This window comes from Lolium perenne, chromosome 5 (assembly GCF_019359855.2).
Source record: "Lolium perenne isolate Kyuss_39 chromosome 5, Kyuss_2.0, whole genome shotgun sequence".
NCBI classification, from domain to species: Eukaryota; Viridiplantae; Streptophyta; class Magnoliopsida; order Poales; family Poaceae; genus Lolium; species Lolium perenne.
Genome location: NC_067248.2, coordinates 127557192 through 127581080, shown reverse-complemented (window position 1 = coordinate 127581080; position 23889 = coordinate 127557192). Strand labels below are relative to the sequence as shown.

Here is a 23889-nt window from a genome sequence, read left to right as displayed (position 1 = left end):
CAATACGGTACCAATCCGTAAAGTTTCTTGTCAGATTTTAACAGTATTTCTATCTCAATAACAAGACTAGCGCATAGTAGAAAACGGATGCCAATACTACAAAATTAATTCAAAATACTATTCAGACTATGTTTATGATAATTAGTTCATGTTCTAATCTAATTACTAATGAACTCCCACTTAATACAACATCCCTCATAGTTGTTAAGTGGTACACGATCCAAATCCACTACACCAAAACCGATCATCACGTGAGATGATGTAGCTTCAATGGTGAACATCAACATGTTGATCATATCATCCATATGACTCGTGTTCAACCTTTCGGTTTCCGTTGTCCCGAGGCCATGTCTGTACATGCTAGGCTCGTCAAGCAAACCCAAGTATTCCGCGTGTGCAACATGGCTTACACCCGTTGTATGTGAACGTTGAATCTATCACATCCGATCATCACGAGATGCTTCGAAACGACGAACTGTTACAACGGTGCATACGAGGGGAGAACACTTTATTATCTTGATATTAATGTGAGGGATCATCTTATAATGCTACCGTCGCGATCTAAGCAAAATAAGATGCATAAAGGATTAACATCACATGCAGTTCATATGTGATATGATATGGCCCTTTAGTCTTTGTGCCTTCGATCTTCATCTTCAAAGCACGGACATGATCTCCATCATCAACGGGCATGATCTCCATCATCGTCGGCGTAGCGTCAAGGTTCATGGCGCCGTCTTCATGGTTGTTCACCTCATGTAGCAACTATTACAACTACTTTGAAATACTACTCAACATGAAATTTAAAGACAACCATAAGGCTCCTGCCAGTTGCCACAATACAATAATGATCATCTCATACATATTCATCATCACATTATGGCCATATCACATCACCAAACCCTGCAAAAACAAGTTAGACGTCTCTAATTTGGTTTGCATATTTTACGTGGTTTAGGGTTTTCGAGAGAGATCTAATCTACCTACGAACATGAACCACAACGGTGATACTAATGTTGTCAATAGAAGAGTAAGTTGAATCTTCACTATAGTAGGAGAGACAGGACACCCATAAAGCCTCTTATGCAATACAAGTTGCATGTCGAACGAGGAACAAGTCTCATGAACGCGGTCATGTAAAGTTAGTCCGGGCCGCTTCATCCCACTATGCCACAAAGATGCAAAGTACTCAAACTAAAGATAACAAGAGCATCAACGCCCACAAAACCATTGTGTTCTACTCGTGCAACCATCTATGCATAGACACGGCTCTAATACCACTGTAGGATAACGTTGCATAGAAAACAAAAATTTTCCTACGGCGAACACGCAATCCAAGCCAAGATGCAATCTAGAAGACGGTAGCAACGAGGGGATGATCAAGACTAACCCTTGAAGAGATTCCAAAGCCTATAAGAGTAGGCTCTTATTGCTGCGGTAGACGATCACTTGCCGCTTGCAAAAGCGCGTAGAAGATCTTGATCACGATCGGTTCCGGCGCCACGAACGGGCAGCACCTCCGTACTCGGTCACACGTTCGGTTGTTGATGAAGACGACGTCCACCTCCCCGTTCCAGCGGGCAGCGGAAGTAGTAGCTCCTCTTGAATCCGACAGCACGACGGCGTGGTGTCGGTGGTGGTGGAGAAATCCGGCGGAGCTTCGCTTAAGCGTGCGGGATATGGTGGAGGAGAGAGAGACCGCTAGGGTTTGGGGAGAGGGGCGCCGGCTAGGGCACCCTTGAGGGGTGCGGCCATGGTGGTGGCTTGAGTGGCCGGCCAGCCCCTCTCTCCCCCTCTTTATATAGGTGGAAGCCCCAAGGCTTAGGTCAAAAAGTCCGAATAAGACCCCAACCAAAACCTTCCAAGTGTCCAAACCTAGGGGGAGTGGGACTCCCCCCTTTCCTTGGTGGGGTGGCCGGCCACCATGGTGGGGAGTCCACTTGGGACTCCTCCTCCCTTAGGTTGGCCGGCCAAGGTGGGTGGAGTCCCTTTGGGACTCCACCTTCCATCCTTATTTCTTCCGGACTTTTCTAGAACCTTCTAGAACCTTCCGTAGAACCTTCCGGATCATTTTAATTCACATAAAATGACTTCCCATATATGAATCTTATTCTCCGGACCATTCCGGAACTCCTCGTGATGTCCGGGATCTCATCCGGGACTCCGAACAAATATTCGAACTCCATTCCATATTCAAGTACTACCATTTCAACATCCAACTTTAAGTGTGTCACCCTACGGTTCGAGAACTATGCGGACATGGTTGAGTACTCACTCCGACCAATAACCAATAGCGGGATCTGGAGATCCATAATGGCTCCCACATATTCAACGATGACTTTAGTGATCGAATGAACCATACACATACATTACCAATTCCCTTTGTCTCGCGATATTTTACTTGTCCGAGGTTTGATCTTCGGTATCACTCTATACCTTGTTCAACCTCGTCTCCTGACAAGTACTCTTTACTTGTACCGTGGTATGTGGTCTCTTATGAACTCATTCATATGCTTGCAAGACATTAGACGACATTCCACCGAGAGGGCCCAGAGTATATCTATCCGTCATCGGGATGGACAAATCCCACTGTTGATCCATATGCCTCAACTCATACTTTCCGGATACTTAATCCCACCTTTATAGCCACCCATTTACGCAGTGGTGTTTGGTGTAATCAAAGTACCTTTCCAGTATAAGTGATTTACATGATCTCATGGTCATAAGGACTAGGTAACTATGTATCGAAAGCTTATAGCAAATAACTTAATGACGAGATCTTATGCTACGCTTAATTGGGTGTGTCCATTACATCATTCATATAATGATATAACCTTGTTATTAATAACATCCAATGTTCATGATTATGAAACTAATCATCCATTAATCAACAAGCTAGTTAAGAGGCATACTAGGGACTTCTTTGTTTGTCTACATATCACACATGTACTAATGTTTCGGTTAATACAATTATAGCATGATATATAAACATTTATCATAAACATAAAGATATAAATAATAACCACTTTATTATTGCCTCTAGGGCATATCTCCTTCAACAACAATTGCCAAGTATCAAATTATCCAAGACATTTTAGCAATTACTACATGTAGCATTTCCCGTTTCCAACCATATAACAATTAACGAAGCAGTTTCAACCTTCGCCATGAAAATTAAAAGCTAAGAACACATGTGTTCATATGAACCAGCGGAGCGTGTCTCTCTCCCACACAAGCATTTATTCAAACCAAACAAAAATGAAAACAAAAGAACACAGACGCTCCAAGTAAAGTACATAAGATGTGACCGAATAAAAATATAGTTTCAAGAGAAGGAACCTGATAATTTGTCGATGAAGAAGGGGATGCCTTGGGCATCCCTTAGATGCTTGAGTCTTCTTGAAATATGCAGGGATTAACCACCGGGGCATCCCCAAGCTTAGAGCTTTCACTCTCCTTGATCATATTGTATCATCCTCCTCTCTTGATCCTTGAAAACTTCCTCCACACCAAACTCGAAACAAACTCATTAGAGGGTTAGTGCATAATCGAAAATTCACATGTTCAGAGGTGACACAATCATTCTTAACACTTCTGGACATTGCACAAAGCTACTGAAAGTTAATGGAATAGAAAAATCCATCAAACACAGTAAAAGAGGCAATGCGAAATAAAAGGCAGAATCTGTCAAAACAGAACAGTCCGTAAAGACGAATTTTAAAGAGGCACCAGACTTGCTCAAATGAAAATGCTCAAATTGAATGAAAGTTGCGTACATATCTGAGGATCACTCACGTAAATTGGCATAATTTTCTGAGTTACCTACAGAGAATTTTGCCCAGATTCGTGACAGCAAAGAAATCTGTTTCTGCGCAGTAATCCAAATCTAGTATGAACCTTACTATCAACGACTTTACTTGGCACAACAATGCAATAAAGTAAGATAAGGAGAGGTTGCTACAGTAGTAACAACTTCCAAGACACAAATATAAAACAAAATTACTGTAGCAAAATAAACACATGGGTTATCTCCAAGAAGTTCTTTCTTTATAGCCATTAAGATGGGCTCAGCAGTTTTAATGATGCACTCGCAAGAAATAGTAGTTGAAGCAAAAGAGAGCATCCAGAGGCAAATTCAAAGCACATTTAAGTCTAACATGCTTCCTATGAAAAGGAATCTTGTAAATAAACAAGTTCATGAAGAGCAAAGTAACAAACATAGGAAGATAAAACAAGTGCAGCTTCAAGATTTTCAGCACATAGAGAGGTGTTTTAGTAACATGAAAATTTCTACAACCATATTTTCCTCTCTCATAATAATGTCCAGTAGCATCATGAGCAAACTCAACAATATAACTATCACATAAAGCATTCTTATCATGAGTCTCATGCATAAAATTATTGCTACTCCCAACATAAGCATAATCAATTTTATTAGTTGTAGTGGGAGCAAATTCAACAAAGTAGCTATCATTATTATTCTCATCATCAAATATAGGAGGCATATTGTAATCATAATTAAATTTATCCTCCAAAACAGGTGGAACCAAAAGACCAATATCATTATAATCATCATAAATAGGAGGCAAAGTATCATCAAAGAAAATTTCCTCCTCAATGCCCGGGGGACTAAAAAGATCATGCTCATCAAAACCAGCTTCCCCAAGCTTAGAATTTTCCATATCATTAGCAACAACGGTGTTCAAAGTATTCATACTAATATGTTCCATGGGTTTTTTAATTTTCGGATCAAACCATCCATGTCTTAAATCAGGAAATAGAATAAGAAGCTCATTGTTGTCCATTATGCCTTACTAGTGTAAACAAGAAACAAAAAGATGCAATTGCAGGATCTAAAGGAAATAGCTTCGAGCACAAACACAATGGTGCCGAGAAAATCTGTTACACGGAACCGGAGTATGAGTGCCTTTTACCTTTCCTCCCCGGCAACGGCGCAGGAAAAGTGCTTGATGTCTACGGGAGCTTCTATTCTTGTAGACAGTGTTGGGCCTCCAAGAGCGAGAGGTTTGTAGAACAGCTGACAAGTTTCCCTTAAGTGGATCACCCAAGGTTTATCGAACTCAGGGAGGAAGAGGTCAAAGATATCCCTCTCATGCAACCCTGCAACCACAAAGCAAGAAGTCTCTTGTGTCCCCAACACACCTAATAGGTGCACTAGTTCGGCGAAGAGATAGTGAAATACATGTGGTATGAATGTATATGAGCAGTAGCAACAGCACCAGAAAAGTGCTTTGCTGTCCAGGACTGGCGTGTGGTTGATGGTGGTAATATTGCAGGCAGTACAAATGCAGTAGAACAGTAAATAAGCAGCGATGATAGCAGTATTTAGAAACAAGGCCTAGGGATCATACTTTCACTAGTGGACTCTCTCAACGTTGATCACATAACAGAATAAATAGATAGATGCTAGACTCTACACCCTCTTGTTGGATGATGAACACCACTAACTGTGTAGGATTACACGAACCCTCAATGCCGGAGTTAACAAGCTCCACAATATTCGATGTTCATGTTTAAATAACCTTAGAGTGCATGACAGATCAACATAACCAAACCAAGTACTAACATAGCATGCACACTGTCACCTTCACGCTACGAAAGGAGGAATAGATCACATCAATACTATCATAGCAATAGTTAACTTCATAATCTACAAGAGATCACAATCATAGCCTACGCCAAGTACTACACGATGCACACACTGTCACCATTACACCGTGCAGGAGGAATAAACTACTTTAATAACATCACTAGAGTAGCACACAGATATATTGTGATACAAAACACATTGCAATCATAAAGAGATATAAATAAGCACTTCACTATGCCATTCATAACAGTGAATAAGTATTCTGTGAAATATAGCCTAAGAGACCCACACGGTGCACACACTGTCACCTTTACACACGTGGGACAAGGAGTCTCCGGAGATCACATAAGTAAAATCCACTTGACTAGCATAATGACATCTAGATTACAAGCATCATCATATGAATCTCAATCATGTAAGGCAGCTCATGAGATTATTGTATTGAAGTACATAGGAGAGAGATGAACCACATAGCTACCGGTACAGCCCCGAGCCTCGATGGAGAACTACTCCCTCCTCATGGGAGACAGCAGCGGTGATGAAGATGGCGGTGGTGTCGATGGAGAAGCCTTCCGGGGGCACTTCCCCATCCCGGCGGCGTGCCGGAACAGAGACTCCTGTCCCCCAGATCTTGGCTTCGCGATGGCGGCGGCTCTGGAAGGTTTCTCGTACCGTCGCTTTTTCGTTTCGAAGATTTAGGTCGAGGGGCTTCTTATAGGCGAAGAGGCAGCGTCAGAAGGGGTCTGGGGCCACCAGACAATAGGGCGGCGCGGCCAGGGCCTGGGCCGCGCCAGCCCCATGTGTGGGCCCCCTGTGGCCCCTCTCTGGCGGCTCTCGAGTGTTCTGGAAGCTCCCGGGGATTCTAAGATGCTGGGCGTTGATTTCGTCCAATTCCGAGAATATTTCCTTACTAGGATTTCTGAAACCAAAAACAGCAGTGACCCAGCTGGCCCTTCGGCATCTCGTCAATAGGTTAGTTCCAGAAAACGCATAAAAATGACATAAAGTGTGCATAAAACATGTAGATATCATCAATAATGTGGCATGGAACATAAGAAATTATCGATACGTCGGAGACGTATCAGCCGTGTTGGTGGGCTGTGGTGTTGGGCTGCTTGGTGGCTACACGGCCAGGTAAGGCTCTTTTCCCTCTTTTTCTTTTATCTGTTTTCTTTTTCTGTTTTATAATTCTGTTTTGAATTCAAATTTGAATTCCTTTCTATTTTACAGGTCTTGCTTATTTGAAACATATGAGGATTAGTTCAAGATACTGCAAGGTCTTGAGTGGTGTATTTGCAAATTTAATGTGGCACTATAACATTGGTTTAATTATTATTATTGGTATTTGAATTTCAATACCCCTATGGACATGAATTTTGGATATCATCTTGGAAAGATTCAAATTAGTTTCCAAATGATAGTATTCTTATTGAGTGGTATATAGAGTTTTATTTGATATTAACTTGCATAATATTTCATGTGAGCAACATTTTGTTAAGGTTTTGTAGGTTTGATGATAACCCATATTAAAACTATCATTAGTGTTGTGGTCTCTTAATCCTTTGAAATACTTAGAGTAAATATTACTCTCCTCAAGGTTGGGTCTTAATAATATAAGTGGTGGATCAACACCTATGGGTCTTAATAATATAATTCAGCACTAGGTTAATCTTAGGTTCATTATTGAAACATAAGATGTAGCTTGTGAGCAATTCTAGGGTTATAATGAGGTTCACCTAATGGCAATTGATTTGAATCTCAACTATGGCCTGGTTTGTATCATGATTACTATAGTGATACATAAACTAGGGTTGAGGTTTAATTCTAGGTTGTGAGATGATATGACACCATATTGCATGTGCTAGGATTTAATTTCCCCTAATCATGATAAGGTGGCTACTTGCTTAATAGTTGATGTTCACCTTTAGTTACTAAGGACTTGAGAATTGGTTTTACCTTATACCAATAGATTTCTATTATATCCTTAATCTATTGTTAAAGTAACTAAAGTTGTTATAGTTCTTTTTATAGTTAACTTTGGTCATATGGATGTATGGTTTCTCACCATATTAAGTATAGAGTTTAACTCTAAGGCTGTCTTAGGTTCTTTAATCTATGGAATAAATGGTATGTAGAGGTGGTAGGATGCTACTTATGATCACCAAGTGATTCACAAGTTAAGGTTGGGATATAAGCCTGGATTTGATTACTAGTGATCTTCCTATAATTTTATGTGAGGATGAGATCTACTTATTCTAGTAGGGTTTAACTTATCCTCACATACCTCAAGAGCATGATCGTGAATTAGGCATGATCAACTTGTTCTTAATATCTCCACCTCAAGTTCTTAGGGTTTATGATCATCACTCCATTTATAATGATCAAGGTTTGGATTCCTAAGGTATCTCTCACTAAATAGGTTTCTCACTTCCATGATCAAGCATTGTCTTGATCAACTAAGGTATAGTACTTCTGATTTACCTTCTTGAATGGGACTACTAGGGTTGCCTCATTAGTTTATATCCCAGGGGAATGCCTGAGATATTACTGAGGTTCTTTCTAGGGAATGATGATATAATCATCTGGGTATATGGATAGTTCTTTCCCTCAAATCCAATTTTTGTCTCACTAACTTGAGTGTAACACCATAACTTGAGCTCTCTCTCATATGAATAGTTATTCTAGGGTTTATGGTGTTTTCCCAAGATCTCATTAGATAGTAAAGGTTTAAGTCTCCACTTAGATGCTTAGTTGGATTAGTTACTACTTTACTTCATCAATTCATGGATATGATCTTACTCCATTTGGTATTAGCTATCTCACCACTCCCAGATGAAATGGTTTAACTCCTAATACTTAAGTTCAAGATTTGTTCTTGGTTCTTAATTAGGTAAATCTAGAATTGGTAAGAATGGTCTCTCTCATTTGGGAAGGTCTTTAATACTAACCTGAGGTTAGGCTCCATAGAGATTGATGTGATCATCAATATCTATGTTTAACATAAATGGTTTCTCTCTCTAGGGATTGTCTTGAATAACATCCCAGGGTTTCTCTGAAAGATGATGATTTGATTATATGAATGTATATCCAAGGTTTTAGCTTAAGGTTTTCCATTGCTTCTCTAGTAATTTAGAACTCTCTCCTCTATAGGTTTGATGTAATATAATTTGGAATAGAGAAGAATTATATTTCATGGTAGGATCAAGGATTAGTTTAAGACATGGAAAAGATTAGTCAAGAATGGTTTCTCCATTTTACTGTTACTTAATTCCAATTAAATGGATGTTCATATGTTATGGCAAGGAGTATCATGTTGTCATCTTTAATAAGATCAAGTAGTTGATCCTTGATTAATAAGTTCTTGTGTTGGTTTTAGTTCCATTTGATCTAACCCCTTAGATCAAATCATCTCTACTCAAAACAAGGTTCTAGCAAAGTCACATTGAGGTTTATAGCGCTTGATTTGATGAGCTACTTCAATTCCACCAAGATCAAGTGAAACTTCAGTTACTGTGACTGTTTTACTTTAAAGCGCGAAAATTTCCCAGATTTTCTATGCATGAATGCAATGCACACATCTGTTTACTCTATTTTTGTAACCCCAATACCTGGGATATTACATGCAATGATAGGCCTTGTGTTAACAAGATACCAGAGACTTCCTATCACACTTCTGTATAGTGTTGCATCGATAGGTTCAGTGTCATCTTTCTTGCTGATTTTCGGACGGCACTCCATCGGTGGTGGCACTCCAAATTGTTGTTGCAGGGCCGATGATTCGGCCGGTTGGACGCGCGGTGGCTGATGGCGGCGTGTCGGCGCGGCGGGGTCGCATGAGGGGGTGGCGATGGAATCGACAATGGCGGGAACACGCGCAGAGGATTCAGCTCGACGGTTGGCTATAGGGCGCGCCGTCTTGGTTTTTCTGCGCGCTGGAGCAATCAACCAAATATGTTGCACTCGATAGTGAGTTATCCCGCGCGCTGAACTTTTTTTTTACCGCACGCTTGGTTTCCTGCTGAAGAGCCGATTTCCGCCTTCTAGAAAAAATACAATTTTTAGAGCACGAAGACTTTTTTTGGGCGTATGTTGGAGATGCTCTAAAGTCTCCTCTCTAAGAAAACATCTGAATTTTAGATACTACTATCTTTTATTTAAAAAGTAAAAGCAGCGTGCGGGACAAAGCGTTTTTGCACCTCAAAGTAGATGCTTCTGTTTTTTAAAATAAGTTTTAAACACATTTCAAAATGTTAAAAAATTGCGAGAAGAAAATGTTACACGTACACATCTCAATGTTCTATGTTCTCGTGAAGTTGTTTCACAAAAAACTAATATTGTTTGTGTCGTGTGTAAAAAAGATAAAATTTGGTGCTAAAAATATTTCCTATTGAGACAATTCTTGATTTTTTCCACAAAATATCAACATGTATGTGCGAAATTTTTGGTCGAATATTTTAAAATATTTTTTATAGTGGCATGAGCATATGCAGCTGGGATCAAAAGTGTATTTCCGCGTGTGTAGGGATTTTTTAAATAAGACTATATAAGATGCAACAGGATGGAGATATTGGTGCCGTCGGATGAGAAGTGGGAGCGATGGTCGAAACACACAATCGGACCAATTCACCGACGCAAAGAGTTGTCCAAGAAAACTAGGAACTCTTCGTCGCGAGGCGTGGCCGCCGGAAAAGCTTTACATTGCCTGCCTCGCTACCGACCGTCGACCGGCGATCTCACGGATCTCCATGCATATGACGGTGCCATAACCGCTTCCGGCAAGCCACTCGCCCTTCCCCTCCCACGCTTCCCATTCCCGGCGCCCACCCCAACCAACCAACCCTCCCGAGTCCCAATGGACGCCGTCGCGTTCCCGCCGCCTCCGCCGCCCTTCCTCGACGACGACTTCGATTTCGGCGACTTCACCTTCGCGCCCGCCGCGCCTCCGCCGCCGGCTGATTTCGCGGCCTTCGACGACGACTGGGGCGACTTCGTGGTCGGATCCGACCCGGACGCCGCCACCGCTCCCAAGGACAAGCCGGCCGCCGGAGCCTGGGAGAAGCCCCGCGGCCCTCTGCCCCTATCCCTGTTTGGAGCCGATGACAAGGAGGAGGAGGAGGAGGAGGACGCAGGGCCGTCCATGCCGCCGCCCGCGAGCGCGCACCAGCGGACCCCGTCGTTCGATTCCAAGGGGCTGAGGGCCGCGGATCTGAAGGACCTCATCGTCGGCCTCTACGGATCTCAGCCCGCGCCCGCGCCCGCCACCGACGCGCCAGAGGCGAGCGCGCCGGAGGTGGCGGAGGAGGACGACGACGGGTTCGGGGATGACGGCTGGGAATTCAAGGCCGCGCCTCCCTCGGTTGCTGGACAGGAAGGAGGCGGACTAGCGCGCGGGGATGGAATTAAGGTAAGCTTGTGATTTCTTCCCGTGGTGATCAACACCTTCCCTAGATGCCTTTGTCGACATTTCATGATCTGTACAGTACAGTAGAGTGACATCAACGATTCAACGGGATCTGTAAGGAACGTAGTATCGATTGCGCTAGTACGGTATCACGCTCACAACTGACGTGATAAGTGTAACCGTTTCTGAGCTTCCGGGGTCTTCGAATTGCATTATGGCGGTCCATCATGGTATTTTGTTAGATCAGTACATCATGGTATATCTTCCAAGCTAAAGAAACTTGGCACTTCAGCAAACACATGCAGGTGCAAAGGAAAGGGTTAGCTAGGTTATGAAGCAGGGGGTGTTTATTTCTTACTAATCTGCTGCTACTTGCTAGTCCACGGAACTGTAAAATTTCAAACGATGATGTTTATCTGGTTTCATTCCCAGCAATGAAATCGGGTGCTATGCCCCTTAATTCGAAAAAAAAACATGCTAGTCCACTAGAGCTAGCTCAGTTTAGAATATTTCTGGCTCTGCTTTGGCGGGAATTGAATTTGTGATCGTTCACATAACTGAAATGTTTGAGTACAAAGCTATAACTTGCATCCATGGTTGATTCGAAATATGCTACTGCCAACTTTGTGTATTCGAAAATGCCACCGGAAAAAACGACTTAGGCAAAATGCCACTGTTAAAAAGAGTTAATTCGATGTATGCCGCTGGCACAATGGCCTATTTCGAAGTATTCATCTTTTTGAGTGACGTTTTTCTTAAGTTTTTTTGTTTTTGTTTGCAATGGCATTTTTCAAGTAGGCGGTGTTGGCAGTCACATAATGAGTTACTTTATTAATTGTAATCCCTACAAAAACAAAAAGGACCAAATCCATGTGTTGCATGAATCACTGTGTATTTTTGTATAAGAAGAACATACTCTACCTCATTATCAACCTTTTTGTCAGTTTCTTCTAACCCTTCGTTTTCTTTCTCCCAATCTGGTTTGATCTGAATGTTTTCATTTTTTCAGGGTATGCCAAAATCATTGGACAATGACCAGGAAGACTGGTCACTATTCACTAGTGTGAATAATAAGCAGAACCATGTCCAGACTACGGATCATGTTGGAAATCATGAGTCCACAGGACAAAGTACGAAGAACTTCAGTTATCATCCAGATAGTAGTTCATCCATACTCAACTTGTACAAAGAACACAACCTAGTCGATGATGTGCATGTACCTCAAAGTTGTTCAGAAAGTGTGCTGAGCTCTTCTGATATGTTCTCCAACAATGAAATGGTAAGTATTTTATGGTTGTTTTACTTACCGATGGATACCATTATTTTATTTCGATATACGCTAATGATCAGTGATCAGAACTCTTCGTATGGAACAGATGAAAACCATTCCATTAAATCAGCAAGCGATAGCATTTTGATTGATTTCTACCATAAGCTGAGAGAAGAGGCAGTGGCAATGATATTCCGGTATAATAAGGATATTAAGGTGGGTCACTTTTTATTACATTTAGCAGAGACATCTTTTGTATTTTTTCCCTTTGTAATCCAATAATAATTATGGATTCAGGAGGCCCAGAAGAGTCCTACACATTTAGATACAACTAACAAGGTGGCAGCAATAGAAGGGGAGATTCAGGTATGCTCTGCTTATGTTCTGCTATATAAACTTTGTCCGTGAATTTACTAATTGATGTCTTATGTGCTACAAACAAATAATTTATTTGCTGCAAGCAAAAACATTACTTGGTGTGAATTATTGAACTGGTCATAGTACTCCGCTCAATTTTTTTTAATAATTTCTAGGAAATTTTGGAGAAACTACAAGATTCTTCATTTGCGGAAGGCTTTTGCATAGAGGAACAACCTTCAAGGGATGCATGTATTTCTGAACTGCTTAAAATTATCAAAGAGGAACAAGTGAAGGATTTTGAGCAACAATATCATTTAGCAGAAAAATTAGCACTGGTATGTGTCATCCTCATTATCCACACATCTTAGTAAGGAGTCATCTCTATGATTATCAGCCAAAAAATGTAGTCAACATTTTTTTTCCTTGAGAAAACGAGACCATTTCTTTTTGTTTTGTTTGATTTTTTGGGAGAATCTTACAATTTATTCTCTAGTAACTCGAGATCAGTTTCTATTGATGAAAGCATGACTGAATTTGAAAAATGATTTGATTACTGCATTCCTTGCAGAGTTCTGCCGTCCTTGTCAGACGAACCCTTATCTATATATTATAAACGAGATTATTTTGCTTCTTCAGTATAGAATATGTGCAATTGATCAGAGTTTACCATTTTACCTTCCGCTTGTTTTTCTCAGTGATTCATGATTTGATCTTCTTTGGTTTGATAATCTGATAATTAAATATAGGCACAGCATGACATGAGTTTGGCAGTTGAGCTTTACAAGCATAGTGTGTCAACCCTACTTATCTTGGAACTAGCATCCAAAGAGGAGCAATGTGATTATGTAGCCGCATGGTACAGTTTATTTCTGTCCTGTGCTCAGGAATTGCAGCATGGTGCTATGCTTTGGCAAGAATCTTGTCATGCAAAAGTCTGTAACCAAGTAATCTCTGAAGGTACATATATTTTGGACAATGAGTGGTACTGAATCATTTGTGTTACAAATAGAAGATCAACCATAAACCTGGTTTTCTGTTGGTTGTACAGGTGTTCATTGCCTTATTGCTCTTGGGGAGATCTACAGAGTTGCACAGATCTTGCATTTGTCCTTGCAGTATTTCAAACCTTGGGTTCTTGCGGATCCCGGAATGCTTAATAAAATGTCAGCTTGTTGGGACAGCTGCACTAATGCATGGACTGGTTGTTTAGAAACAGCTCTCGGAACAATTATTGACAGCGGTCACTCGGAGGCATCTGTCGTGAAAGCTCTTCTGGAGACTATCATTAGTATTAATGAACTTGAGGTGGCCAATCTTCAGAATGGCCTTCCCAACAGTAAGTTGACATGTCAACTAACACTTCTGCCAACTGGTCTGGTACCAGGTAATGCATTCTTGCCAGAAAGGAAAAATCAAGTTAAACTGTAAGTGCCTCTTTCTACCAACTAACAAGTTACTTTCTTCACTTAATGCAGAACTGAAAGTGATCGTGTGGAACGGTAATCACTATTTTGTTAAAGTTGCAAACTTGTGGGCGAATCGGGTGTCTTCCAACCCTCCTCGTTTTTCACTCACTCATGTCTCTACAATGAACGGTACAACCAACAGCTGATGTTCTATTTAGAGGATGAAACTTGTAATTCAATCCGGTGGAGGCATCAGAAGAAGGGTTCTGTGCCCAAAAAAAAAAAAAATCATCAGGTTTCCTTGCAGTACAGCAATATAGAGTAAAGTAAAACATCTCCTGGATCTGTTGACCCGTGTGGCACGGCGGAGGGCTTCTGGAAGGTCAATAGATGGGGATTTCGTTCCAATACTGGTCGAAGGCCATTCTTTTGTACTAGTATTATCACGATTCTTTGCATAGTGCCCGGTAGCGGCACTGGTATAGTGAGCCTAAAGGGCTGTTTTTCTGCAGTAAGCATGTATATCATACATTTAATGTTGAGAACAGTGCAGCAACTGAGTTGTGAGAAGCAACAGAAGCTGCTACGACGGCGTAAATTGTGAATTGTCAACTACAAAAATTGGTGTGAAGGGGAAGAGGGGAAGTTGTATTGATCTGTTCTTGCTATATGTATAGTTGCAAGCAGATATTGTTTGGTCCAATGCCACATATTGCCAGTTGTATACAAAGTTCTGTCGCCGTTGGTCCAATGCGCGCATTTTCGCCACCAGGAGAACAAAGGTGCCTGACAAACCCCTCTGTGCACCACCACTCCATTCCCCACACTGAGTGCGACAGGAGCAATCAGTATCAGTAACAAAAGAGGTGGAAAACTGGGCCCATGTGAGGCCAAGGCCTTGTTTGGCCTACAACTAACATGATTTAGGTCTACAACTTTAGGGTACCAAATGAGAATTTCCCAAGTAAGAAAGTTTTCTTCCTTAGGGCGACGCAATGGTTCAAATAAAACGCAATCGTTCTGTGTTATATGACAATGTTTGCAAGGACTCTGCCGTCCTGAAGGAAAAAGGCGTCGCATCCACCTCCTCCTCCACCATAAGTCGGTTTCCCCTCCTGTGGTCGGCCTCGCCGGCATCAGGGGGGGTGGGAAACCTGATCTATGAGTGCAGGTTTCAATAAAAGTAGTGCTTTTCTATAAGACCGGGTTAGGATTTTAGGTAGTCATCCTCTTTTGGTTCCCAAATTAATGGAGATGATATCATCTACAGTAATTGATCTGTAATTGATCTCTGGCTCATCTTTTGACGACGAGATATTTCTCCCGGCATCAATGACGATGTTGGAATGATGATGTTGGAAGATTAAAATTCTCTAGGTATGGTTCTTCGGATCTTGCTTCGTCAGATGGACTTAGGATCTTTTCTCATGGTTGTCGTGAGGATGTTTGTCCTCGCAATATTATGTCCTCGACAATGATAAATTCGTATTCTTGGCTCCCCGGCGATGTCGACTAAGCTGTTCGGTTCCTTTACATTGGCATACTAGTGTTGGTACTCTTGCCGATGATGATTGACTATTTCAATGGTTGCGCGTGCACGTACGCTTAGCTACTCCTGGGCATTTCGTCGGGCCAGGTTTCGGCCGTGCCTAAAAAAGCCCGACCGTAAATTCCCAAGCCTAGGCCCAACCTAGCCCAAACTTCGGGCTTACAAATCAGGCTCGAACCCGGTCCCAACATAGGAAAGCTCGGCCCGATCTGACAAGCTCGGTCCAAACTAGGCTTAAATCCAGTTTTCTACAAGCTCGAGCCTGGCTCAACCCCCGATGTTCAGGCTCCAAAATCAGGCCCGAAACCTAGCCCGGCCCGGGCTGCCCATGCCTAGCTGTAGGCTTAGCATAGCATTGCAGGTCAAATTAAAGTTATAGAAGAATCTTCATTTGATATATTTTTTTGGCTGCGTCCAGGAAAGTATAAGATTGTGGAGAAATATTTTTGTACTTACACGCATGAGTGTGAGTGTTTCTACCATTTTGCTTTGAAATTCAGATAAGATAAGGAGAGAGAAAGAAATACTTTTATACTTACACGAGGCATGAGTGTGAGTGTTTCTACCATTTTGCTTTGAAATTCAGATAAGATAAGGAGAGAGAAAGAAATATTTCCATCTACTAAGGCGCGCGAAAATCTCGAGAAACAAATCGACAGTCCAAAAGATGAGATTGTGTCATGTAAGAAGAAATAGTTTGAAGACCTCAATGATTTGCTAGTTTCTTTCAAATTTTATTTTATCAATTTGCTAGTTTCTTTCAAATTTTATTTTATCATAATTGAAGTCATGTATCTTTGCCATGTACTATTTATTATTACTAGGACAAAACCCGTACGTTGCTACGGCGTCTAAAATCGAGCATGTTTCGTAAACCTTAAACTCTTGCTACGACGTCACATTAAACAAAATGAAAGAACTTTTATATATTTATAAATGAATAGGAAACATGCTCATTCTTAAAAAGGGAGAGCAACATATATGTTGCAACGGTTGTCGGGCGTCCGTCATGTGGAGTTGATAATGCCACCATGATGGCGAGCTCTTACTCCGTGTGGTTGTTAAAAGAGGTTACCGGTGGATGCGCGTGATGGGGATCAATCTCCTGCATGAGCCCGTAGCCGCTCCTGTGTTGAGCTGAATCATGCCATCGATCTTCCGTTTCCCCTTCGTCATGCGCTTCCCCTTCGTCATGTAGGCACCCAGGCACGACGCAGCTCGCCCATGTGTGGTACTAAGGGCATCTCCAACACAGAGACCCAAACGGATGGTATATTGTATCCGTTTGGGTCGTCTCGCGGACATGCGGATATCACACGGACGCGTAAAAATGTCCACCTCTATTTTTATTCCCCAATGCCCGCAGCACGCAAATTGGCTCGGCGTGGTCCAAGCAGCCAGCTGACGCGGCCAGAGCGTGCGTCCAAGCCGTCCTCTTCTAGTCCGGCTGCCGCGGTGGCGCACCCGCCGCGCCGCCCTCCTCCGCCGGTTGGAGCAGAAGAAGGTGCCGAGGGAGAGCCCCCGGCGCGGCCCCGTTCCTCGCCGTCGCGGACGCTGTCCTGTTTGCCGCCGCGGGCGCGGCCCCGTCGGTGCGAGCGTCCTTTTGGGTAAAAACGTGTCCCAACGAGCGGACCCAAATGCAAAACAGACGGCCCGCGTGGTCCAGCACGACCCAAACCTCGACTAAATTTACGGACACTTTGCGTCATCCGGACAGACGAGGACATGCGTGGATGGATGGTCGTTTCTATCCGCGTATGGCCCAGAGAGACAAAGCCAACCCACCACTCTCTCTCCTCTGTCCAGCTCTCTGGCTTCTTTTTCCCATTGATGCTCCCATGGATGCCGGCGGGAAGGCTCGCCTGGCGCACTGCCGCCGTCGCCCTCGCATAGAGGCCTCTGTTGTGCTAGCCCTTTTTTTTCATCCATGTCGGAGTTCGCCGCCGGCGAAACGAGCTCCGCGACGGCCGCCACTACATCGACCTCGAGCACCGCGCCCGCTGCGAGCCACGCCTCGCCGCCGCCCCGTGCCGCACGCAGGAGACGGCGCCCGTGCTCCGCCGAGCCTCCCCGCGCGCCTAGCATCGCATGCTCCCGCTCCACGGCCTAGCTGCACGCCTCGCTCCAGTGCCGTCCTCAACCACCGTCGCCCAGCGCCTCGCCTCCCGGGCCTCGTGCGCCGCCGTCGGCACACGACCCTCGCCACGACGCCGGCCTCGAGGCCCTCTTCTCCGGCTCACCACACTCCGGCTCACCCACGTCGACCTCCTTCCGTGGCCTGCGCCCGCGGCAACGGACCCCGCCCGCGTCGGCGACGAACGGGGCGCCCGCGGCGAACGGGGCGGTGACGAACTGGGCGCCCGCAGCGAATATAGGCACAGAATGACTATAGGCGGGTAAACGGAATTGATCAGATATCCTCTGATAACAGCCAAGTCGACAAAGAACAGACAATTCAAGAGCCAAATGCGTGAAAACTAGACTCGCATCACCCGTAGGAAAGGGTGTACAGTCTCAATTTCATTATTCCACCCGATCATTTAAGTGATACACTGCAGTAAAACCTGAGCAAGTTTCCATAACTAGGAACGTAGGTTTCAGAACTGGAAGGTGGATCCTATGATGACACCATAGGGAAAATAGCTCGTTTAGCAAAACTATAGGATTATACATATAGCCACCAAGCAACGTTTTGGCCTAGTCAAAAATCTGGCAAACCATGAGCTAGGCTAGTAGTAGCCTAGTCGTCCAGCTCAATGATCTTCACGACCGAGGAATCTCCCACCTTCTGACAGACGACAACACGGTCGTGCGATTTGATCACACCGGACACCTTGCCGTGGTCAAGAGCAACCTTCAAAACTGACTCATTTGTAGTGCTAGTAGATTCAGCCTGCGGGACAAAGAGAAACAAGATCAATGCAAGTTATCAGCCAAGCAATAGTTGGGTCGAAAGCAAATCAAGCAATTATAGTTACCCGATACAAAAAATCAAATTCATTCAAGGTGAATATAGGGCACCAAGCCTCACTGCACTGTTGGACAATAACACAGAATCTATAGACCAACCTAACCAAAAAAAGTTGAATAACTATTGATTTACAAATTTTATGATGCAACTGTTTTAATCTGAACTACATTATTACATCTGGATCTGCAGTCCACTAGCCTAGTACTATCTGCAAAGCATTCTGTGTTACCACAGTTAAACCTGGGAATACGCACGTATGAGTTTTGAATTTTCGCCTATATCATCTTTATGATCAGAACAAGGATGTTGAAATCAGCAAGGAGTACTATATTTTATATGCCCATCAACTTAAAACTGGCAGGTATCTGAAGCTACAAGCAACTAAGAAGCCATTCCTCCACCATTGTGAGGGTCATCTGGTTTTGCAATTGAACAGAACCAACAAGCATGTTCCGCATACATATGTTTAAATTATAGTGCCAACAAAGGTAAGGCTAGTTAACTTACTGGGTGACGTGGATCAGCAAGCATGGGAAAGAGGCCTCTAACTATAAGTGATTGTCTTGCCTGCAAGAAAATAATGCAACAAATATGAGTGACAAGTGTATGAAACTCCAGGAGTAAGCTGTACTGTTTCCCATATGAAAAAACAATCTATCAGTACATGTTGATTAGCAAGGCAAGCTATTGCACTTGGAAAAATAAAGAACCACTACATATCAGCAACAAAAGTATCAAAGAGATGGGAAGGATGTCATATCAAGGTCAACTACCAAGTTAATAGCTAAGTGCCAAACATTTTCTAGCATATTGTATCACACAAACTTATATATAGTCCTTCTGTATGCAGTACCATGCTAGTTTGAAGCATTACCCAGATAGCACATACAGAAAAGTACTAAAGCAGGCTGCAAAAAACAGGGCTGTTACGTACTTCAAATGCGCCCGTGAAGCTCCACTTCAGTTGGTTTGTTTTAAGACGAGGAATGACAACAGACAAAACAGGCATCGTGGGCCTGTACTTGGCAATTAGCCTGCAGATAGAACAAACAACATATGAGATTAATTTCCATTTAACTACAATCCTATTACAAGCAATATTCTTCTATTTCTACCTTGCAGCCCTTCCAGACGAGGTAAAGCAAATGATGACAGAAGCCTTCACTTTGATAGCAGCCCGCACCTAGCAAATAGATAGGAACTATTTTCAGACTTATAAACCCAAGTTTCATATCTCTGGAATTGAAGACAGAAAATGTCCCATGTAAACAGTACAAAAGGTCAGAAAATTAGAAGAAACAAAGTACGCACTGCAGAGGAAGCAATAGATTCCAAGTGAGTCATGGGTTCTCCCACGTATTTCACGGTCCGCTTGAAGTATAAATCTTGGTTGAAGACCTTCTCAGCCTGTAAAACAAAACACAAACACATATCAACAAATCTGATGGTACCCTAGTAGCTGCAGAGGAAAAAGGCTGGAAGCGGTGAGCTTCCATTTGAGTACTAAAGACATAATTGTTGAGGACATTGAGGCGCTATTTGGAAGAATGGCATTTCTTGGGGATGTTTTGGTATGCAAGTCAAGAACTACCAAAACTTTACCAACCAATACTACTCTTCCAAACAGGCCACAAATTCTTCCTACTGTTGAAATAGCCTCAACTGGGTACAACCCACGGAGTGTCTATGAAGAAAACATAGATGTGGGAAGAAATTTTACCTCAGCACAAATTCGGCCTACTGTTGAAATAGTCTCAACTGGGTACAACCCACGGAGAGTCTCAGCACCAAGGAGAATGGCATCACTACCTGAGCAAAACAATTGGGATTCCTGTTAACCTTTTTTCATAATAGCTAAAGTATATGAGAATCTGCAAGAAGCAGGAAACATCATCATCAACTCACCATCCAGTACTGCGTTTGCCACATCAGTTGCCTCCGCACGAGTAGGCCTGAGGTTGTCAGTCATACTGTCCACAACACGAGTAACGACAGCAGGCTTTCCAGCCATGTTGCACTTGTGGAGAGCAGATTTTTGAAATAAAAACACCTGCAGAATGGGTAAGTAAGGATTAAATTAAATTACAATTAAAAGCAGTTCGCATTGGAGGACCCTTAATCGAAAAAAAGGGACACTAATAATTCAATAACATAACAATGTCACTAAGCTTCATGTGCAGCGGTAAAGTACGTTTCAATCAAGCAATGCCTTCATAACTACTAAAGGAGGTTGAGATAACAAACCTTTTCCGGTGGAAGATCAATTCCGAGGTTACCCCTTGACAGAATTATACCATCTGCTTCTTCCAGGATTTCATCAAAATGGTTTAAGCCCTGCAAAGGAATAAGGAGTGAATAGGTGGTAAAAAAAATCAAATTTGCTCAGAATTGTTGAAGGAGTATCTTTGAGAGGCAGTGAGCCTCTTGAATTTACCTCCACATTCTCTATTTTGGCAAAAATCAAAGTTTGGCTAAGATCACCCAACTTTGAGAGGTACTCGCGTGCCTGTAGAAAAATACTAGCGCCATTAGAAACAATCTGAAGTACAAAATGCAAACAAACTATAGGAATACAATTAAATGAAGATGGTAACTATAAAGAACGGCAGTTTGAAGTACACTAAAAGTATCCTGAGTTACTTACTTGGCGCACATCTTCCGCATGTCGCGTATAAGAAAGCGAGAGGAAGTCAATCTTGTTTGGGGCACCCCATTTTTTCATAACCTGAAAGTGATGCATGCTCATAAGTGGTACGATGAGTTATAGCAGGGAGCTCCACTTTGATGAATATTTATTGTTTTTTCATTAGAAGTCTTGTAAGTTCTGAGGCAGGTTAAAATACAAGTAGCAATCAATACGCCAGGAGAAGAGTTCCTTACATCCTTGTCCTCATCAGAAAGTGTGGGTAAGTCGATATGGATCTGGGAGCAGTGCAGTGTGAAGAGTGACCCAGCCAGGGTAGCTGAGTTCTTGATCACACAAACGACGTCATCCCCTTGGACTTCAGAAACCTACATCAGGAAGATGAGAGTTTTGGTATCAGAAAAGATGAATAACAAACAAAATACTGTAACAGGCATATAAAATATCAGATATGTCAAATGCTAAATTGCAGCATGCCAGACTGTTTACCTCCAGCCAAACTGAAGTAGTCTCACTGCCTGTGAACAAGTATTGCCCAACAAATATAGTGTCCCCTGGCTTCAGAGCCTGCAAAGAAGCAAATGATAACTCTTATTTACATGAGTGCGTAAATATGATCAGCAATTGGGATCTACTTGTAGCTACAACCACACAAGTAGATGCAGACAGCGCAAGAGGTTTTACCTTGGCGAGTCCAGAGAAGTTGATGGGCAGCAATTTGGAGGAGGCCTCCTGGCCCTGGTGAGGGGTGAGCACAACAGACTCGTTCTCTTCAAGCGAGATAGTGACCTCGCTCTTGTTCACCACTTGCAGCTCAGGGCCGACTGTGTCGAGCATAACCTGCCCACCAAGAAAGGACACAAATGTCAGGTCAACTGGGTACAAATTTCGCCTAGCTAGCATCAGATCCATTCTAATACTAGTTAACTGGCAGCAAAATCTACACCGCATGTTCGGCTGTGTGCTTGCCCACATGTAAACAAATTATATGTACTTATGTCCACGGATCATTTTTCGGCAGTGATGGCACTTACGGCGCACAGCTTCTTGGTGGCCTTGATGGCGAGCTTGAGGTTCTCGAGCGTCTCCTGGTGGTACGCGGCATCGCCCCACGAGAAATCGAAACGGGCCACTGCGAAATCGCCACAATTGTTGCATCAGATTATTAGTACAAAATCTGCCGTTCACGGGAGCGAATTGGGTGGATGGATGGTGGCACGAACCAGACATGCCGGCCTTGAGGCAGGCGGAGATGGCCTCGACGGAGCGGGACTTGGGCCCCAGCGTCCCCACGATCTTCGTCATGGCCGGGAAGAAATTCTGTCCTCCGTTTGAGCGGGGGTTTGGACAGGCGACCAGTTAGGGCTCGGCGATCCGCACACGCACGCACAGATCAGCAAATCTGGAGGAAATGGGGGAAGGACTTACGGGCTTGGACGGCTCGAGGATGGAGACCATCCGGATGGGCTCCTCGAGGAGCAGGTTGGTCGAATGCATCTTGGCTCGCTCGGATCGGATCGGCGGCGACGGCGGCGAGGCGGCGACGGCGGCGAGGCGGCGGGGCTGCCCTCCTCCTCCTTCTTCTTCTTCCCCAAGCAAGGAAAGGGAAAATGTTGGAGACCTAGTGCGATTGCGATTGCGAGATGCTGCTCCGCTCTTTTATTAATCCATCCCGGAGAAAGGCATATGCCTTCCGGTGGGCCGAAGCGGCGGTATGGCGACACGCGGGTTTTGACGGCCGCTGCCTGGTTTTTTGTGCGGCGGTGGGCCGGCCCGACCCGGACCCGTGAACCGGGCGGAGGCATGGAAGGGAGTTTTTGACTTTTTCTGTGCAAGCTTTGACTCGTTTCTCTGGTTTTTTTTTCGTTTTTCTTGACGTAGACTTGCTTCTCGTTCTCTTCTGATGTGCTGTCCCTCGACATGGACCGTGGCTGTCTCTATTTTTTTTTTCACTTCCTGTCTTGTTTGACAAGTTGTTTTTCTCTTCTAGAGCGTTGTTTATGACCTGGAAAAGCGACGTTTACTGCGATACTAAATGGTTGCCGCAGTGGTAGCGGATTTGTGATCGTCATTGGATTGTTTCCGATTTTCCTTCCCGAAGTTAATACAGTACTACAATCTATGTCTTGGCCACACACGAGCGTCAACTTGAGATACCAAGTCATCTCTAAGTATCTTTTTCATGTGACGTCATCTAGAGAACACAATAACAATTTGTTATGCTATGGATTACCTCGATCTTGACATATTTTTTAGCATTATTATTGCTATGATTATTAATACTAAGTTTTCTTAAAAAAATATTAAAATTAGAAAATACGTGATCAAGCAGGACTTCTTGTACAATGGAGAAAAACACATCTTACACTGAAAAAGATTATGATACCTTTACAAATAGAAACACATCTTACACGTGTCGGCGCAGGGTACTATGATGATGGGGCGACACGGCCGGCATCCTCCACGCATGGCATTATGATGACGGTGCCAACATGACTCACATCGTCCATGAATGGTACTATGATGGTGGGGGCGACACAGCCACCATCCTTCGCACGCCTAGCGTTGACGACGGCATCCAGATGCCTGCCATCCCCCGCGTGTCTAACTCTGATGAAGGAGTCCAGATGCCCTTTATTCTTCACGCATGCTTGGATATGAAAGGACAACTTATTGA

General features: G+C 43.4%; 2 protein-coding genes across 2 annotated transcripts; one reads left to right on the top strand and one right to left on the bottom strand.

Moving 5' to 3' along the window:
* The first annotated feature begins 10226 nt into the window (after positions 1-10226).
* On the top strand, positions 10227-14709 carry LOC127299876 (uncharacterized). The gene is made up of 8 exons (XM_051329909.2): positions 10227-11015; positions 12022-12291; positions 12370-12498; positions 12580-12648; positions 12816-12977; positions 13389-13599; positions 13691-14026; positions 14118-14709. The coding sequence occupies exons 1-8, from the start codon at positions 10464-10466 to the stop codon at positions 14252-14254; spliced, it is 1866 nt and encodes a 621-aa protein (XP_051185869.1). The 5' UTR covers positions 10227-10463; the 3' UTR covers positions 14255-14709.
* A 3355-nt stretch (positions 14710-18064) lies between these two features.
* On the bottom strand, positions 18065-22838 carry LOC127299873 (pyruvate kinase 1, cytosolic). The gene is made up of 16 exons (XM_051329905.2): positions 22641-22838; positions 22436-22532; positions 22247-22344; positions 21897-22052; positions 21702-21779; positions 21449-21580; positions 21213-21293; positions 21003-21074; positions 20813-20902; positions 20474-20618; positions 20289-20377; positions 19880-19975; positions 19684-19751; positions 19503-19602; positions 19076-19135; positions 18065-18490 (listed from the first exon to the last, which is right to left on the bottom strand). The coding sequence occupies exons 1-16, from the start codon at positions 22707-22709 to the stop codon at positions 18338-18340; spliced, it is 1584 nt and encodes a 527-aa protein (XP_051185865.1). The 5' UTR covers positions 22710-22838; the 3' UTR covers positions 18065-18337.
* Positions 22839-23889: the final 1051 nt, after the last annotated feature.